This window comes from Meriones unguiculatus, chromosome 11, assembly GCF_030254825.1.
Source record: "Meriones unguiculatus strain TT.TT164.6M chromosome 11, Bangor_MerUng_6.1, whole genome shotgun sequence".
NCBI lineage: Eukaryota > Metazoa > Chordata > Mammalia > Rodentia > Muridae > Meriones > Meriones unguiculatus.
In genome coordinates this window covers 2,967,890-2,985,568 of record NC_083359.1, presented here as the reverse complement: position 1 = coordinate 2,985,568, position 17,679 = coordinate 2,967,890, and the positions used below count along the sequence as shown (strand labels likewise).

The window sequence follows — 17,679 nt, the reverse complement described above, 5'->3', positions numbered from 1 at the left end:
CTGTTAGCGTTTAAGCTTTTTTTTAAGATTCACTTATTATGTAGACAATGTTCTGTCTGCATGTACACCTGCACAGCAGAAGAGGGCACCAGATCTCACTATAGATGGTTGTGAGCCACCTCGTGGCTGCTGGGAATATGAACTTAGGACATCTGGAAGAGCAGCCAGTGCTCTTACCCTCTGAGCTGTCTTTCCAGCCAGAGTTTGAGTGTTTGATTTTTGCGCTACAATCTGAGTAACAGAGGTTAGGTACTGGGGTAATTTGAATAAAGACCCCCCCCCCATTAGGGTGTGGTGCATTAGGTGTGGCTTTGTTGTTGGAGGCAATGTGTCAGGGTCTTAGCAACTTCTCCAGCGACTAAACCTTTGAGCTGTAGGCAAGCCAATGTTTTGCTTTTTGGAGGAAACTAGAATATATTGTTATGGAGAGACAAAGGGGAAACTAGAATAGAGGAATAAATGGTTGGGGGAAAGAAGGGGAAAGATGGAAACGTGGGAGGGACAATTAACTCTAAATGCTGTTTAAAAAGCCCTATGGAAGCCTACTGCAGACACTTCCTAAAATACATACCTATGTGAAAGGAATCTGAATGGAGTCACCAGATACTAGGGAAGACACTGCCCCAACCAGACATCCTATGCCACCAAGTAAAACCTCCAGTGCCAGGGAGGGCTACAGCTTGTTGAGTGGCTGGCCAAAGGGATCTCACGGAACCCCAGAAAAAGCAAAGGCTAGCCAGGTGGTGCCGCACGCCTTTGATCCCAGCACTTGGGAGGCAGAGGCAGGCAGATCTCTGTTTGAGGCCAGCCTGGGCTACATGGTGAGTTCCAGGACAGCCGGGACTACACATAGAAATCCTGCCTCGATAAATAAATAACAAAATTAAAAAACCAAAGGCTATTGGTTACTCCCCACAACCTGACGGTGAGTCCCCACCGCTGAAGACAATGCTCACCTGTGTCACAGGACAAGGAGAGGAAGCATCGCCCGCACTGACTGTGTACAGTACCGGAAGGCACCGCACATGCCGTCAGAGGAGAAAGGTAGTCTTCAATATCTCCCAGCCCCCACTGTTCTCTGCAGCGGTGCCTGACTGCAGGCCATTCTCGTGCAATAGCGGCAAAGGTTATGGAAGTGACCAGCTTTTGACGGAGTAAGGTTCACTTCACGAGCTGAACCCATTCCTGACACTGCAAAATGGCCTCGAATCTGACTAAAATAAGCCATGGGTCTGGGGGAACCCAGCATTCTACTCAAGGACAGAGCAACTGAAGACTCCTAATTACACACTGCTGCGCCCGCAGTTCAGGGCCCTGCCCAGCCCAGCCCAGCCCAGCCCAGCGCACAGAAGCTGCTTCTTCCCACAGAATATGGGGACTAAGAGACCCGCAACTGACAGCGGGCAGAGAGGGAGAAACTCTCAAGCACTCAGACCTAAATGCGATGGATGGCCTCCTCAAAGCCTCAGGGTCCAGCAATCTGTGGAAGAGGTAAAAGACTGCTACAGCCACACGGGATGGGTGGCCATAGGGACACCACATCCGCCAGGTCCAATGGGCTGCTGCACACACGGACTTGCAGAGACTGTGGCAGTGTGCACAGCCCTGCACAGGTTCCAGCCCGACAGCAGCCCAGCACTGGAGGGAGTGGACAGAAGGCCCCAGCCCTGGTCCAGACGCTCTCTGCAATTGATAGCTGCTGGCAAAGGGAGATCTGCTTCCTCAGCAGTCTCCTTGGGTTATCACATTGAAACACAGGCCCCACTTCCAGGAGTAGTTGGGTACTACAACACCATGTCAGTGGAATTTTTATAGACTTTGTGTTTCATTTTGCTTTGGGTGTATATATATGTACGTATATTTTGGCCTAGTAGTCTTTTGCTTGGTTTTGACTTTCATTTTTGTTTTGTTTTTGGTTCGTGTTTGGTTTTTTTATTTTGAATTAGTGAGAAAGCATAAAACTGAGTGGGTAGGGAAATGGGAAGGATCTTCGAGGAGCCGTGGAGGGAAAACACAAACATATTAGGCAAAGAAAGATAACGAAAGGCCAAATGTATACCGACTCTCACACTAAATGTCATCTTGTTTTAATTTAAAACCCGTTTTGGTGGTGACAAGACATTTTTGGAATGTTATGATTTCTTGGATTATGTTTAGAAGAAGAGGAGGAAGTCAAGACTTGCAGAAGATGGCTTCTTTGAAAGGAAAAGGTCCTCAAGAAAAGAGCAAGAACAGAAGAGACAGGGTAGAGGGGGCTGTAGAGGTTAGTGTTGGTGCTGGCAAAACAGGAAAGATTTGGCAATGGTTATCTACAGCAACTGCACAGGCTTTCCACACAGGATTCCGTTTCTGCATGGTGGCGCATGCCTTCAACCCCAGCACTTCGGAGGCAGAGGCAGGTGGATCTCGTCTACAAAGCAAGTCCAGGACAGCCAGGGCTACACAGAGAAACCCTGTCTCTAAAAACAAACAAAACAAAACAAAACAAACCAACAAAACAACGAGAAAAAAAAAAAAAAAAAAAGGACCCAGAGCTTTGGTTGTATTTTGCAGTTGAGAACTTTTCTACCAACTGTTTCTGTACCGCTGCGCTTGGAAAGAACCTGCACTCGCTCCAGAAACCACAGTGCCCTGCGACGTGGCCCCGAGAGGCCCGGTCCTCTCCCTTCCCATCTTTTTTAGCCCCGGCGTCTTCTCTCTGGAGTTAGGAAAGCGGCTCTTCCCTCAGCCGGCAAGATGACTGACGCTCCTGACGGTCGAGTCTCCCCATCGGAGACCCTCCCCGACGGAGGCCTCCTCTACCTCCAACTACTCACTGTCACAGCCCTTCATTTCTCCCAGAGTGCTTAGCGACAATTCTGATCTCTGACCTGCGGAGGATTTTCTCTGGTGACATAAAGGAGTCATATATTATACTGCAGTGAGTGGCCCTGGGCCTGTCGGTGTGTCAAGGAGGACCCGGGCAGGCGCGTTCCGCTGCGCTGGCTTCACCTTTCCCGGTTCTGCCTCTCTTCCTCGTTACTGGCGACGTTCTGGGCATCCACGCAGAGGGCAGCACCTCCATCCCTAGAACCTCGCGAAATCCCAGGAATGATCCCCCGTGCAGGACGAGGGCTACAGCGCTGCGGACCTAGAGCCTAGCGCCGCCCCCGCGGGACCCGGGCGTTTCCGGGTTCGGGTCCTTTAAGACCCGCCCCTCAGCCCTCCGAGGGGGCGGGGCGGAGCGCGCTGCCACCTCCCAGCCGCCACCCGACTGGCTCTCCCGCGGGCCCCGCAGCGCAGCAACAGCGCCTCTCCCGCGACTTCCGGGGGAGCCGACCAATCACGGAGTTCTTCCTGCCCGAACCGTCGCCAGCCGGCAGCCAATCGGCGCGCCGCCGCCAACGCCCCTTAAAGGCGCCGCCGCCGCCCGCGGAGCCCGGCGGGCGCCTCGCGGTTCCGGCCCCCACCGCGCGATGGAGGCCGCCGGGGGGCGGCCCGGGCCGGAGCCGGCCCTCCCTGCCGGAGCGGACCGGCAGGCCGCGGCCGTCGTCGGCGGGCCGTCCCGAGCGCCCTCGAAGCCGCCGTCAGGCCGGAGGGGGTCCGGGGAGGAGGAGTCGGGCGGCGTTGGGTTCGCGAGCCGTCGTCACCCCCGCGCGTCCCCGGAGACGTCGAGCGGCGGCCCCGTCCCCCGGCCGGGGCTGGACGCCTGCGGAGACGAGCCCGGCTCCGGGGCGACGCCGTCCGGGGCCGCGGGCCGCCGGGGGCCGCCCGCCTCCGAGCGCGCCCCGCCGCCGTCCCCCTGGCACCGGGAGCGCGAGCCCGGCCGGGACCCCCCGCCCCCCGCCCCGAGGACCTGCCGTCGGGGGAGCCCCGGAGGCCTGGAGATGGATGCGGAGGAGCCGCCGCCGCGAGACGGGGAAGGCTGCGACGACGAGGAGGCGGAGGCGGCCCGGGCCGGCCGCTGCTTCTCCGGCCGCCTGCAGGACAGCCGCAGCCTGGACGGGCTGAGCGGGGCGTGCGGCGGAGGCGCGTCCTCGGCCCCCGGCGAGGCCGGCACGGGGGGCGGGCGTCGCGCCACCATCTCCAGCCCCCTGGAGCTCGAGGGCACGGTGAGCCGCCACGGCGACCTCACCCACTTCGTCGCCAACAACCTACAGCTCAAGATCCGGCTGAGCGGAGCCCCGCCGCCGCCGCCGCCGCCGCCCCCTGCCTCCGCGCGGCCCTGCCCGACGCCCGCGCCCACCCCCACCATCCCTCCCATCGACCCCGACGTGCTGAGGGATCTGGAGAGGCTGAGCCGCGAGCTGGGCGGCAGGGTGGACCGGCTGCTCCGCGGGCTGGGCGGGGCGGTGCAGGAGCTGACGGCCCTGAGCGTGGGCTGCATCCAGACCTACCGCGACGCGGTGGACTCCTTGGGCGAAGCCGTGGACATGAGCATCAAGGGCATGTACACCCTGCTTGCGCGCTGCGAGGAGCTGGAGCGGGCTTTGCAGCCGGTCCAGGGCTTGGCACGCCAGGTCCGAGATATCCGGCGCACTCTGGAGGTGTTGGAGGCCCTGTGCAAGTGACAAGGAGCACAGAGGAGAGGCCGTGCCTGACCTGGCCAGGCCAGGGGCCAGTGAGGCCCCTAAGGACTCTTCAGGGAGCCCTGGTGGAACCTGCCTGCCTAGGAGGGGCCTGAACGTTAGAGGGTCTTCCACGAGCGTGCGGGTGGCCTGTGCCCATTCCAAGCCTCTTAGGAATGGGAGTGCGAGGGGGGAAGTTGTGAGGCGGGAAGGGAGGTAGCTCTGCCTGTGTCCAGTTGGCCATCTCCCGCTTCCCTGTTCTTCCCGGCGCTTCTCCCGAGCTAGAGCGCCATGCTTGGGAATACAGGCCCTTAGGTCTCCGCTGGAGGGTGGGGAAGACCCCCACGTGTGATCAGAAAGGAAACAGAAGAGGCCCCAAGCCCGCCGCGGCTACCTCAAGTGCCGGGCCCTTGTCCACACAGCGCGCAGCGTCTGCGTGACCTCCTGCTTCTTCCCTCTGGTCCCCTTAAGTGTCGCGGGGCAGCCCACGGGAGCACGGTTCCCGGGGGAGGCAGCGCGGTGGGGCGACTCACTGCGCTCAGCGTTCAGGGAGAATCGTTGCTGGTTTTGGAGCCCACCTGTTGTGGAGTATTCTAATCAGTTTTTGGCTTTCTGAGTTTTTGTGGAATTAAAGTGCTGCTGCTGCTGTTGCTGCTGCTGCTGCTGCTAAGCCTGAGGCTGTTTTTGTGCGGATCGAAAGGGTTGAGAAGCCAAAGGAATGGGAATGAAGGCCGGGAGGGCCCACGGGGCTCCCAGGGCGGGAACTGGGAGCGAGGGGGGAATCTTAGGCTACTCGGGAAGGTGACGGTCAGATCTGAAGGAGCTGACTTCACGAAGCGCCCAGAGAGCCACTGAGAGCGGAAACAAGCCAGGCTCTCGAGGGACGGCTTCTGTGCTGCCGGCGGGCACCCAGGCTGGGCAGCTCGCTCCCTGGGTTACCGAGGATACGTGACCCCGGCGGCTCCATCCCTGACGTGCAGATTGAGAGCTGTGTCCAGTCGCAGAGGCTGTCTTCTCACGGTTTACGTGGCACTTTCGGGAACTGTCTGTCACGATCACAAAGGTAGCGTTTCCCGCACCCCAAGCCACTCCACACTTGGACAGCGTTCAGGACGTTGATTTAGACCGAACTGTTTCAGGACCAGAAAGACTGCTGTATGAGACATCTTCTCAGAAAAATAACTAAAACGGGTAAGATCTCTTACCGGAATAGAGCCGGTATTCAGCATTTCCTTAGCAGTAGCTGAGGATAAACTAGTGAGATTGCTTTTCACTAAAAGCACGCACGCACTGGCCCGTACGGGGATCGAACCCGCGACCTTGGCGTTATTAGCACCACGCTCTAACCAACTGAGCTAACCGGCCAGGCACGGAGAAGCTGCTCTCTCAAAGCTATATAAATGCAGAGATGTCCTCGTTCTTGCCAGGGAAACCGTGTTCAAGCCAGGTTGTAGAATGGAAAAACAGAGCATCCAAACTGTGCTCACTCGTTAGCACTCACGCTGCGATTCTGACAAGCTAAACGACCGCGCTTTTGCCATTTGATTGCTGGTCGAGCCGGGACAGGACGTCCGAGCGCCCACTCCCTCATAAAAAGCTGCAGGGCGCCAGGGACTGGGCGCTGGGTTGGCGGGTGGGGCGGGGCGGGGTGGGGCGTGCGGGTCTCGAGAAGTGTTGGAACTCTTCTGGCTTCCGTAAAAAGAAGCCACAGGGTCTCAGAGGCACCGCTGGGATTCGAACCCAGGATCTCCTGTTTACTAGACAGGCGCTTTAACCAACTAAGCCACGGCGCCCATGCGTGGCTGCGACATCTGCGCTCCTTGGCCAGGTCAACTCCAGGGCACACGGGGACGCAGAGGGCGGCCCGGGACAGCGCTGGAAAAGAGAGCGCGCGAGGCCTGCGCCGCGATAGGCCTGGGCCCCGACCCGGTGTCGGGCGACGGAGACCGGGCCTGTCCCCACGGCAAAACTGAATGTAGACTCCGGAAGCCACTCGACGAGGATGGGATTCGAACCCACGCGTGCAGAGCACAATGGATTAGCAGTCCATCGCCTTAACCACTCGGCCACCTCGTCCCCGGCAGCGGAGCCCGGTCTGGCTTCTCTGAGAGCTGCGCTGCGCTCGAGGGCCTGTCAGGGTCGGAGGGCGAGGCGGGAGCCGCGGCGACGCCGCCCCTCACAGCGGGGGCCCGAGCGCTGCGGCCCTGCTGCGCGGACCCCCCCGGGGTTCCCGCAGAAGCGCTCCGGAGGTCGCGACAGGAAGCCATCGCGACGGCACTTGCCCGTGCGTGGTCTTGAAGAAGGACGAGGATAAAGAAAATCCAAGAAAGGTAACACGGGCCGTAAATAAAAAGCATGTGACCCCGACGTGATTTGAACACGCAACCTTCTGATCTGGAGTCAGACGCGCTACCGTTGCGCCACGAGGCCGGCCGGCCACTGGCGTGGACAGGTCACCTCATGGCCACTCGGGGCGTCCAGCCGGGCCCCCGCGCCGCCCCGGCGTCCCGCGCGAGCCGAGCGGGGACGCTCCCGTCCCGCAAAGGCCGGCCCTGGCGAGACTCGGCGCTGCGGCTCGCGGGACGCAGCGCTCCCGGCCTGCGGCTCTCCCCCCGCGGCCTGCTGGTGCCCGCTGGCTCGCTCGCCCTTGCGGCCCCAGCGGCTGCCTCCCGTCCCCCAGGCCGCTTCCTCCCCGGCCCCGCGCCAGGCCAGGCTGCAGCCGGCCACTCGTTCTCGCCGCCTTCCTCTCCTCCACGCGCTGATCCTCGCAGTCCTCGGAGGCAGACGCAGGGATTTATGGAGCCGGAGGCCGGCAAGAATGAGCTCCAGGTCAGCCAGGGGCCAGACGGTGAGAGCCTGTCCCAACAGCGAAAGGAAACCGCCTCTTCTCCTTTATGAAAACAGCGAGTGAGGTGTGAAGTCCCGCGTGGTGGCCAGCCTGGTAATCCAGCCCTGGAGGACCGCGAGGCAGGGCAGTCTCCGATTCAAGGCCAGCCTGGGTTGCTCAGCGATGATGTCCGGAAAGGACACAGAGGCCTGGTGTGCCAGCACCAGCCACGCGGGCCTCCAAGCCCGCGGCCGGTTGGTTCGTTTCTGTGGAGGAGTAAAGCCAAACACTCATAATGAAAGGGGGACTCGGAGGTCTCCAGGTGACAGCTCTGCAGATCTTTGCTTTGGAATCATGTACATGGCTAACATCAGTATAAAATAAAATTGAAAAGTTAGGATGGCAGCCTGGGGACGGGCCCTTGACGCCCGCCCGCGCCAGTCCGCAGGCGGTTCTGTCATGTGCTGGTGGCTCGTGCCCAACCTCTCCTGGCACGCCCTCTGGAGCTGCCAGCACTGTCCCACCGTCTGGGCGGTCCTGAGCTCCCCTGAGCCTGGAGGAAAGGGAGGGGCCACAGCAGCACCTACTGCGGCGCTGAGGCCAAGGAGCCTAGGTCAAAACATCCACTAGCGCTGCACAGGAAGTTCCTCCATCCGGGCAGGGGCCGCCCGTCATCCCAAGGGAGCCGGATGTCCCTGCCAGGCAGGCTCCCGGGTACGGGAAGGGAAGGGAAGGTCTTCTGACATCACCACGGCAGTGCCACAACTCTTTTCGGAGGTGTTGGCACAGGCCTGCACTGTGATGGCTGAGCTTAGGACAGGCTGCCAACGCATGTCCGTTCTGAGCAGCTCATCCCCAGACCGACCCAGTAAACCCAGGGGGCTGGTGCCCACCAAGTGAGGCCAAAAGGCTGCTGGCTGCCAACAGTGTGCCAGTACACTCTGTGCTCCCTCCCAACAGGGGCGATTTGAGCTATCAGATAATGTTAGCATTCAGGGCCACTTCTCCTGATTCCTGTCTTTATAATCTCAGATACTCTTCTCTCTCCCTCCTCTCTCTTCTCACTCTCTGTCTCTCCCCCCACGTCTCTGTCTCTCTCTGCCCCACCGTGCGTGCGTGCGTGTGTGTGTGTGTGTGTGTGTGTGTGTGTGTGTGTGTGCTCACACACCTCACAAATACTAGCAGGCTATGAGTCCAGACCTGAAGTGAGAGACCATTAGAAGACGTGGTGAGTACCGGTCACCTGTAGTACTGCCTATGTCCACAGGGTGGCACTAAAACGAAAACTAAAAACTCAGCTTTTCTAGGGCAGGCTTCTGAGAACAAAGGTCGTGGAAAATGACAGGGGCGACCCACAGCGCCCGCTTCATTTCATTACCGTATAACAGGAAGCGAGACTCCCTAGAGTCTACCATGTAGCCGGCCCTTAGCATGGAAGCCTACTAAAAGAAGAAAACCCCAGGAATCCAGATGCTAGAACCCCCGACCCCACAGCCACTCCGAGACCCTTTCCCTCTAAATAGCTCTCATGGTCACGGCACGTAGCAGAGATCCCAGCACTTGGGAGGCTGAGACAGAAAGATGGCCGTGAGCACAAGGCCACCCTCAGGTACACAGTGAATTTCCAGCCAGCCAGGACTACAGAGTGAGACCCCATCTTTGAAAACAATAATAAATCAGTATTTCGAGATCTCCCGATTCCCTCTACTCCAACTCACTTGCTTGCTTCCATCCTGATTCCAGGCTCAGCCTGTCCCTTCTAGACGTTTCTTTCATACCTTCCTCACTCTACTGAAAATCTATCTCCCATGTTACAGCCAGAGTCCAGAATACAAACACGTCTTTCTGCCTCTCTGCAGAAGCTGAGGAAATTTAGCTCCGATCTTTCCCCCTCGGCAGGCCTCCTTTCTGCCTGGCAAACAAGGAGGGTTATCTAGCCCCCCCTCTGTCGGGAATGTTGTTTCCCCAGATCTCCGCTGGGCTGACTCCTGCCGGCGGGTCTTGGGAAATCTTCAAAAGCATGTCCTACCCTCTCCTGACTCGCCTTCCTCACTGTTGCCAGCTTCTGGTGCCTGGGTCATCAGCTGCACAAGGCACAAGCCACGGGCGGGGGAGAGACAGCAGCTCTTCCCTCCCTCTTAAATTCTGTGATAGAGCATACAAACAACTCCCCTCTCGTTCTATGAATAAATAATGAATGAATGAGTACTATAGCTAGGTGTGGTGGTGAACACTTTCGACCCCAGCACTCTGGAAATCAGAGATCCAGAGGCAGGTGGATCTCTGTGAGTCTGAGGGCCAGCCTAATCTACAGAGTGAGTTCTAGGACACCCGAAGCTACGCAGTGAGACCCTGTCTCAAACAAAATCAAAAAATGTCTGTTACCCCTGGCTGTCTTGACTGTGTCACCACATGAAGCTAAGAGGTGACTTGATTAAATTAATTAACCTTTGTATTGTTTTGTTTTTCAAGACAGGGTTTCTCTGTGTAGCCTTGGGTGTCCTGTATTCACTTTTGTAGACCAGGCTGGCCTAGAACTCACAGAGATCCGCCTGCCTCTGCCTCCCAGAGTGCTGGGATTATAGGCGTGCACCACCACACCTGGCTTCTGTAACTCATTTTAAACACTTTTTTTTGGGGGGGTGCACAGGAGTTCACTGTGTACCTAACTCTAACTCCTCCTGAGCGCTGGGTCTAAAGTGCCACCATGCCTAGAAACTTATTTTAAATTGAGTTTGTGTGTCTGTGCGTGCTTTGAGGCTGGAGTAACAAGAGGTTGTGAGCAGCACAACAACATTGGTGCTGAGAGCTGAATTTAGGGGGAGCATTCCGTGTTTCTTTCAAGTTAGGATGTCTCTGTGTAGCCTGGCTGTCCTGGGACTTGCTTTGTAGGTCAGGTTGGCCCGAACTCAGAGATCTGCCTGTCTCTATATCACTCCCCCCTCCTCTGGGTGCTGGGATTCATCCCTGGCGCTAGGATCAACCCGAGCCATCTCTCCAGCCCTGGCTTTTACTGAAACAGGCTCTTATATAACCCAGCTCGACATAGAGCTCACGACATAACTGGACATGACCTTGGATTTCCAACCCTCTTTGCACTACTTCCCAAATGCTGGGGATGTAGGTGTTTGGCCCTTTTCCCAGGTTAAGAATCAGTCTCATATTAAAGAGTTATAAAGTTTTACTCTATGGGAGCATGAGTGGAGCTCAGCAGTAAAGCGTTTGTTTAGCATCCTCACGGCAGCACACTCAGAACGTGCAGGGGCTGAGTGTGCAGAGACAGTCGGCGCTCTAAAGCATTGTCTCAGAAGATCATCCCTCGAGTTAACACCCTACGACTTGGAAGGGAGGGTGGGCGCACAGCTCCACACAGGGGCCTTACCTGTATGAACAGGTCTGGAGTTTTTCCCCAAAGCTGAAAAACAAAACCAGGAGATCACACTTTCACAACGCTGTTTTCTAAGTTACAAACCCTGGACAAATTTTGCCAAGCATCCTACCACAGTCTTTTAACGTGTGTGTGTGTGGGGGGGGGTCTTTTACCTGGTTTGGGATGGCATGTCACGTCAGATTTGTGCCCTTCCTTCAGAAGCGCTCCAGCCTGCCTTTCATGACCTTTAACTAAGATACGTTGGCTCTGAATTCTAAATATTTTTCGCTCTCTGGCTTAGGAAAAGGGAACCTATTTATTACTTTAGGGTGTTTGAGGACCCTGCTGTTTGATTTGCAGTCCTCTCGGTCTGGAGAGCCATCCTGAGCTCCGTGTTAAGGTGCAGGACTCCCTCTCCCCAGCAGGGCCTCCTGCTCTTCCTGATTCATCTGGAGAGTGTCTTTAGACACAGACGCCCCTAACCACATTTGGCATGTGGCCTCCGACACAGCTCCCTGCTGGCTCTCCCCTCCCTGCGCCTACAGGGTAATTAGGACTGTGTTCCCGTTCATACGGCAGGAGCGTGCTGGTGGATGCAAATCAAGCATCCTCCAAGTGCCCAGTTCCAAGCAGTTACGTACACCTATCCTGGCAGTCCCCTCCCCAAGGGGCGTACAGCCTCTGCTCTCCGGAATTAAAGTTGAACTAGCTCCCTGCAGTGGTCTCCGGGAGACAGAAACATATTTCTTCTCGTGTTTAGGCCAATTCCTTGAAACAAACATTTAGGAATTACGTTTGCAAAGCTCTCCTTTGCTATTATTCTAAGTGTTACCCTTTAATTCTTGTTATTTATAGCACCCATTGACTTGCAGATTTTTTCATGTTTGTCATCAATCTTCCTGCCTAGAACATGAGCTGAAAGGAAAGACTTTAGCTTATTGTCGACGCTCTCAGAGCCAAGCAGAGGGCCCGGCCCTTGGGAGAGATCAAGCGACATTTGTTGAACGAACGAAATCAGAAGCAGCCCTGAGCCCTGTCTTTTACACACGAGTGAAAAGGCGCGAAGCAAAGGGGAGAAGAGAGGCTGTGGGCTGGGAGCCCGTCGACGACGCGACTTGATTGTGAGCCGTGAAGGTGGTGAGAAGCTTCCGATGTGTCCCAAGTCACCCTAGCAACAGGTTCTTGGTCTGTAACTGGGCAGGGCCCGGGCCTGGCATCCCAAAGCGAGAGTAAACTGGGCGGCGGGTCAAGGCCCCACTCTTCACCCTTTCGGGTGCCCTCGGTTCCCGAGTATCCTACCCTAACTGTCCCAAGGCTCTTGGCAGATCTCTCGGGAAACCGAGGCAAGTGTTTGGGGAGGAATCAGGGCCGTTCCTCCGCAAAGGTGGGGCAGGGGCAGGGGCAGGGGCAGGGGCAGGGGCAGGGTCTGGGACAGGGTCTGGGTCTGGGTCTGGGTCTGGGTCGGGTCTGGGTCTGGGTCTGGGTCTGGGGTTGGGGCTGGGGCAGGGGCTGGGTCTGGGTCTGGGTCTGCGTCTGGGTCTGGGGGCTGGGGGCTGGGGCAGGGGCTGGGTCTGGGTCTGGGTCTGGGGCTGGGGGCTGGGGGCTGGGGCAGGGGCTGGGGGCTGGGGCAGGGGCTGGGTCTGGGTCTGGGTCTGGGGGCTGGGGGCTGGGGCAGGGGCTGGGTCTGGGTCTGGGTCTGGGGGCTGGGGGCTGGGGCAGGGGCAGGGGCTGGGTCTGGATCTGGGTCTGGGTCTGGGGGCTGGGGCAGGGGCTGGGTCTGGGTCTGGGGTTGGGGCTGGGGCAGGGGCTGGGGCAGAAGGCGCCTCTGACACCGGGGCCCGGGTGACCTGACACGGGGTAAACGTCACGGCCCCCCTCCCGTCTCCTCCCGCCTGGGAGAAGGGAGGACTGTGCGCTCCCCCGGCTCCGCTCCGCCCCACCGCCCCACCGGCGGCAGGAGGCTGCGCACCGCCCGCGGGGCCCGGCCGACACACAGGTACCGAGCGCGCCGTGCTCTCGCGAGGCTTCCGGGAACCGCGGCGTGGCGCCCGCGGACGCAGTTGCCACGGCAACCGGGCGGCGCCTGAGCGCGGGAAGCGGTCCGGCCTGCGGGCAGTGGGAGGCTTGAGAGTGGCCGGCCCAGCTCGGGCCTCCGTCCCCCGGAACCGCGGCCTCCCTGCGCCCTCGAGGCCATGGGTCGGATCTCCGGGCTCGTGCCCTCGCGGTTCCTGACGCTCTTGGCCCATCTGGTGGTTGTCATCACTTTGTTCTGGTCCCGGGTAAGGCGCGGCGGGACGCGCGCTCCCATCCCGGGGTGGGTGGCCGCAGCTTCGCGCGGCCCGCCAGCCCGGCCCCCGGCCCCTCCCCAGCCTGTCCCCCCAACCCCACCCGTCTTCTGACGTCTCTGTCTCTCTGCCCGGCTCGCCAGGAAAGCAACATTCACGCCTGCCTGCCTCTCAAGTTCACCGCCGAGGAGTATGAGAAGCAGGACATCCAGTGAGCAATTGGGGCGGGGTGGAGTGCAGGGGTCCTCAGAGGACTGCGGAAGCCCCGAGCCAGCTCCTTTCTCTCTGCAGGCTGGTGGCGGCCCTGTGCCTCACCCTGGGGCTCTTTGCAGTGGAGCTGGCCGGCTTCCTCTCCGGAGCATCCATGTTCAATAGCACCCAGAGCCTCCTCTGTATCCTTTCTGCCTGCCCCGCGTCCCCGAAGGGCTCCTCCCCATCACCACCGCCCTTCCCCCCTCTGTAGACCACCTCTCATCTGTGGGCACAGGTTTTGGACAGTGTGCGGGAATGGGCAGGCTTCACACATTTGTTAAACCCTGCTGTGAGCCAGTTTCTGGCGGTCCCCAGATGGGAACAAGACCGTTTTCTCCCGTTTGAGGGGGAGGCAGATACTCCTCTGTAGGAGTGTGAAACACAGAGCACCGTGAGAACTCAGAAGGGAACAGGAAAATGAAGCGCACGGGAAGGCTCGCCATGGCTGTAGGTGCTGCGGGCCTCTTGATCCCAGCACTCAGGAGGCAGGAGCAGGTGAATCTCTGAGTTCCAGGCCAGCCTGTCCACATAGTGAGTTCCAGGACAGCCAGGGCTACACAGAGAAACCCTATCTCAAATAAAAAAAGGCAGCTTTTAACTCTAGAACCGTGGACAAGGAGGACGAGGGCACCGGAGAAGTTCCCACAGTGTAGGTATTCCGGCGTGGCCTGGGGCCTATGTGATGTTAGGCTCCCCAGAAGGTCAGGGAGAGGTCCCATCGGAGCAAGCCCAGCCTTGGCCCCCAGAGCACACTGACCACTCGCGCAGAGGGCATGGCTGCCAACTGCGGCACTTGCCTTATGGGAAGGGACAAGAGATGCACTCCGGTCCAGATATCAAAGGGCCTGTCACTGCCTGTCATTTTCCTTGACTGTGTTGTGTTTTTAAGCCATCGCAGCCCACTGCAGCGCCTCTGTGGCCCTATCTTTCTTCATATTCGAGCGATGGGAATGTACCACATACTGGTACATTTTTGCCTTCTGCAGGTGCTGTAGCGCTCAGCATTTAAAATGGGGGTTGGAAAGGCTTATCCCAAACCTGAGGCTTTCCTCCACCTGCCTTCCTGCATGGGTGAAATTGTTAGTGTTCTATGGTTTCATGCCCGTCCCCAAAGCCACTCCCATATAAGGTTTGGAGGTCTGGGTATTTGGGTTGAAGGATCCCTGAGCCCACCCTTTTTTTCACAGTGCCTTCCCAGCTGTCACCGAAACTGCTCTATTCATCGCTGTCTTTGGGCTGAAAAAGAAACCTTTCTGATCACGCCCCGGATGTAGGGACCAAGGCTGGAAAAGTGAAGGGCTTCCTCCCATGGCTGGAAGAAGAAAGGCGTAGGTTTCAGTTTTCTCTCTCCCTATCCTTTTGCCTCTCCCAGCTGCTTCTAAGCAGAGTTGGCAGCGTTGGGATCAGCTCTCTCAAACCTTGGGCTATAATTTTATTACAGCTTTATAATAAAATATTTTATAATAAAAGCAAGGCTTTTACTGTTGTTCAGAAGACAGTGGGTGGGCGTAGAAGCTGGTGTGAAGGCTTCTTACTGGCTTTACTTTACGTGATCTTCGTATGTGATGCTTCTATTTGGAGTTTTACGGTACAACCCAGGCGGAAGTAAGTGGGCGGAGATATGTAAATAAGCACGGGCCACAGCGCTCCTTTGCCCGTGTGAGTGGCGCCTTCTGGGAGGATTTTGTTCTCTCCTTTTGGCGCCGAATGGGAATATGAATTATTTTAAGCGACTCGTGAGTAGATGTTGGTGTTGGGGTGCGAGGGCCGCGGGTGCCCGGGTCCTGCCCGGGGCCGAGTTCTCACCGTCGCTGTAACGGGAGGGGCCGCGGTTGCTGCGGCGCGGGCCGCGGGCGGCCGGCATCGTCAGGAGGTTAATCCTTGCCTGTTCCTCCTCTCGGAGGGCAGAGAGAAAATGATGATCGGAGCGCGCATGACCTGCTGATTAGCAGTTCCGCGCGGCCGGGGCCGACAACACCCCGGCCGCTCCTGTCTGATTCCCTGACGATCACCCAGTCAAGTGTCGATGGCAGAGGAACGGCTCCCTGGCGAGGGCGCGCTTGCGTGCTCTGCTCCTAGCGCTCCGCAGGCAGGGGCAGGACCGCCACAAGTTCAGGTCCCGCCTGGGCTCCCCAGGGTGTTTCCAGCCAGCCTTACAAGTGCCATGAAACACAATTTCCTGCTCCCCAGACGGTCATACCCGCCTCTGAATTCTCCTGGATTTCCGCTTCGCAGGCTCAAAACTGTCTTACAGTAGTGCTTGACATACCCGGGGCCGCTCCCTCCAGCAGCACACAAACTAAAATGGGTACAAGGAGGGTTGGCATGGCCCCCGTGCAAGGATGGCACGTTCCTGAGGCATCCATGGTTTTCAGTGATGTTTTCCTGAACTGCTGAGAGCACATCCCCGGGGAGGGCAGACGTTAGCTGCTTGTACGATTTAAAAATATCACAGTTAAACATGAGCTCATTTCCCTTAAAAGGGGCAAAATTAAAGGTAATGGAAGTCTGGCATGGGGGTGCATATCTTTAGTCCCTGCATGGTCCTTTTCTCGAAAAAAAAGAAAAAGAGGAGGAGCAGGAGGAGGAAGGCCAGAGGTAACATTGTTGCAGATTAGTCCTAAGAGTGTTAGAATTGTTACATTGTCACCACAATCCGTATCTAACTCAACAAGTCAGGGAATCCAGGATTTTTTTTCTGGTCTTATTTATACAAGCACACAAAAATAGCTAACAATTTCATAGTATTTTTGGTTTTTTTTCTTCAAGACAGGATTTCTCTGTGTAGCTCCTGGCTGTCCTAGAACTTGCTGCGTAGACCAAGCTGGCCTGGAACTCACAGAGATCCACCTGTCTCTGCCTCCCAAGTGCTGAAAAAAAGCTCGGTGATTACACGACCGCGTTCGAATCCCACCACCCCTGTGGCAGCTGGCTCCAGTCCCAGGGGACCCGAGGCCTCGTCCTGTCCTCCATGGCCGCTAGCACATACCTGCTGCACAGATATGTGTGCAGGCAAATACTTATACGTAAAATAATAACAAATAATATTTAGGGTTTGGGGTGTAGCTCAGCGAGAGTGTGAGCTAGCATGGCCCTGGGGATGCTCCCCCAAGGAAGAATACACTTTAGCATTATTTGTTGGTGCAATAAAATATGTAATTATATATATTAATACTTTTCCAGAGACACACCTGGCCCAACCATTCCATGAAATGTTCATCACCAGTTACTATTTTTTTTTTGTTTTTGTTTTCGAGATATGATTTTTTTTTTTTTTTCTGTGTAACAGGCCTGGCTGTCCTCTGTAGACCAGGCTGGCCTCGAACTCACAGAGATCTGCCTGCCACTGCCTCCGAGTGCTGGGATTAAAGGCGTGCATCACCCTGCTGCCTGGCTTCGAAGCTCATTCAGTAGATATTTTGTGCTGGTCTGTTTGTGGAGGGATTCATGAGCGTGTGGCTGTGTGTGCGTGCCTGCCATTCACAGACGTCATTCCCCAGGAGCCGTCCCTCTGGCTTATTTTGCTTTTGTTTGGAGACAAGGTCTCTAAGTGGTACCTCCCCCATGCCGGGATTACCAGTTCGTGCCCCACGCCCACACCTGGCTTTTGCAAAGGTGCAAGAGTGCACACTCAGGTCTAGGTGCTTACAAGATAAGCGCTGGAGCTGCACGCTCGTCACCTTCTGGTGTTTAAAATAACGAAAGAGAGTGTGTGGCGATCGCCGGGGACACAGTCCTGGGCTTCTCTCCCTGCTTGCCCATTCAATAAAGGCTGGTGGTTACTGCCTGCTTGTCCTCCTCCCCCTCCTCTTCCTGTGGGGCTGAGGATTGAACTCAGGACCTCACAGCCCGTCCAGTCCCGCTGCTGCCACCACCATTCCTTCTTAATTACAGTTCATTATTGTCCGTGTGTGACATGTGTGGCACAGGCACGTGGAGTTCAGAAAACACGTTAGTCACGGGAGCAGGTGTGTTCATCCTCTGAATTATCCCTTCCTTTTTTTCTTTAATCTCTCTTTTTTAAAAAATACCTTATTTGTTTTAATTTTATGTGCCTTGGTGGTTTGTCTACATGCATGTCTGTGTGAGGGTGTCAGATCTTAGAGTTACAGACAGTTGTGAGCTGCCATGTGAGTGCTGGGAATTGAACCAGGGTCCAATGGAAGCCCCCTCTCTCTCCCTCCCTCTCTCTCTCTTGCTCTCTCTCTCTCTCTCTCTCTCTCTCTCTCAAGTCTCATGAATCCCACACTGCTGGGAACTTGCACTGGAGCTGAGGATGGCCTGGAATATTTGATCCTCATATACATGAAGGATTGGTCAACCACACTCGGGTTTGTGGCATTGGGGCTGAAACTTAAGGTCACGTGCACACTGGGCAAGCATGTTCCCATCTGGTTT

General features: G+C 57.0%; 2 protein-coding genes and 5 non-coding genes across 7 annotated transcripts; 3 read left to right on the top strand and 4 right to left on the bottom strand.

Annotated features, from left to right (window-relative positions):
• The first annotated feature begins 3,414 nt into the window (after positions 1–3,414).
• On the top strand, positions 3,415–5,212 carry Borcs6 (BLOC-1 related complex subunit 6). The gene has a single exon (XM_021642494.2). It carries the CDS (start codon positions 3,456–3,458, stop codon positions 4,548–4,550), a length of 1,095 nt encoding a protein of 364 aa, XP_021498169.1. The 5' UTR covers positions 3,415–3,455; the 3' UTR covers positions 4,551–5,212.
• A 626-nt stretch (positions 5,213–5,838) lies between these two features.
• Trnai-aau (transfer RNA isoleucine (anticodon AAU)) lies at positions 5,839–5,912 on the bottom strand. The gene has a single exon. It is a non-coding gene; the product is annotated as a tRNA-Ile (tRNA).
• Positions 5,913–6,266: 354 nt separating this feature from the next.
• Trnat-agu (transfer RNA threonine (anticodon AGU)) lies at positions 6,267–6,340 on the bottom strand. The gene has a single exon. It is a non-coding gene; the product is annotated as a tRNA-Thr (tRNA).
• A 201-nt stretch (positions 6,341–6,541) lies between these two features.
• Positions 6,542–6,623, bottom strand: Trnas-gcu (transfer RNA serine (anticodon GCU)). The gene has a single exon. It is a non-coding gene; the product is annotated as a tRNA-Ser (tRNA).
• Positions 6,624–6,905: 282 nt separating this feature from the next.
• Trnaw-cca (transfer RNA tryptophan (anticodon CCA)) lies at positions 6,906–6,977 on the bottom strand. Its single transcript has one exon. It is a non-coding gene; the product is annotated as a tRNA-Trp (tRNA).
• Positions 6,978–12,785: 5,808 nt separating this feature from the next.
• On the top strand, positions 12,786–14,750 carry Tmem107 (transmembrane protein 107). Its single transcript, XM_021642512.2, has 5 exons — positions 12,786–13,023; positions 13,173–13,240; positions 13,321–13,421; positions 14,171–14,267; positions 14,469–14,750. The coding sequence occupies exons 1-5, from the start codon at positions 12,937–12,939 to the stop codon at positions 14,536–14,538; spliced, it is 423 nt and encodes a 140-aa protein (XP_021498187.1). The 5' UTR covers positions 12,786–12,936; the 3' UTR covers positions 14,539–14,750.
• A 394-nt stretch (positions 14,751–15,144) lies between these two features.
• On the top strand, positions 15,145–15,279 carry LOC132646563 (U8 small nucleolar RNA). Its single transcript, XR_009584829.1, has one exon. It is a non-coding gene; the product is annotated as a U8 small nucleolar RNA (small nucleolar RNA).
• Positions 15,280–17,679: the final 2,400 nt, after the last annotated feature.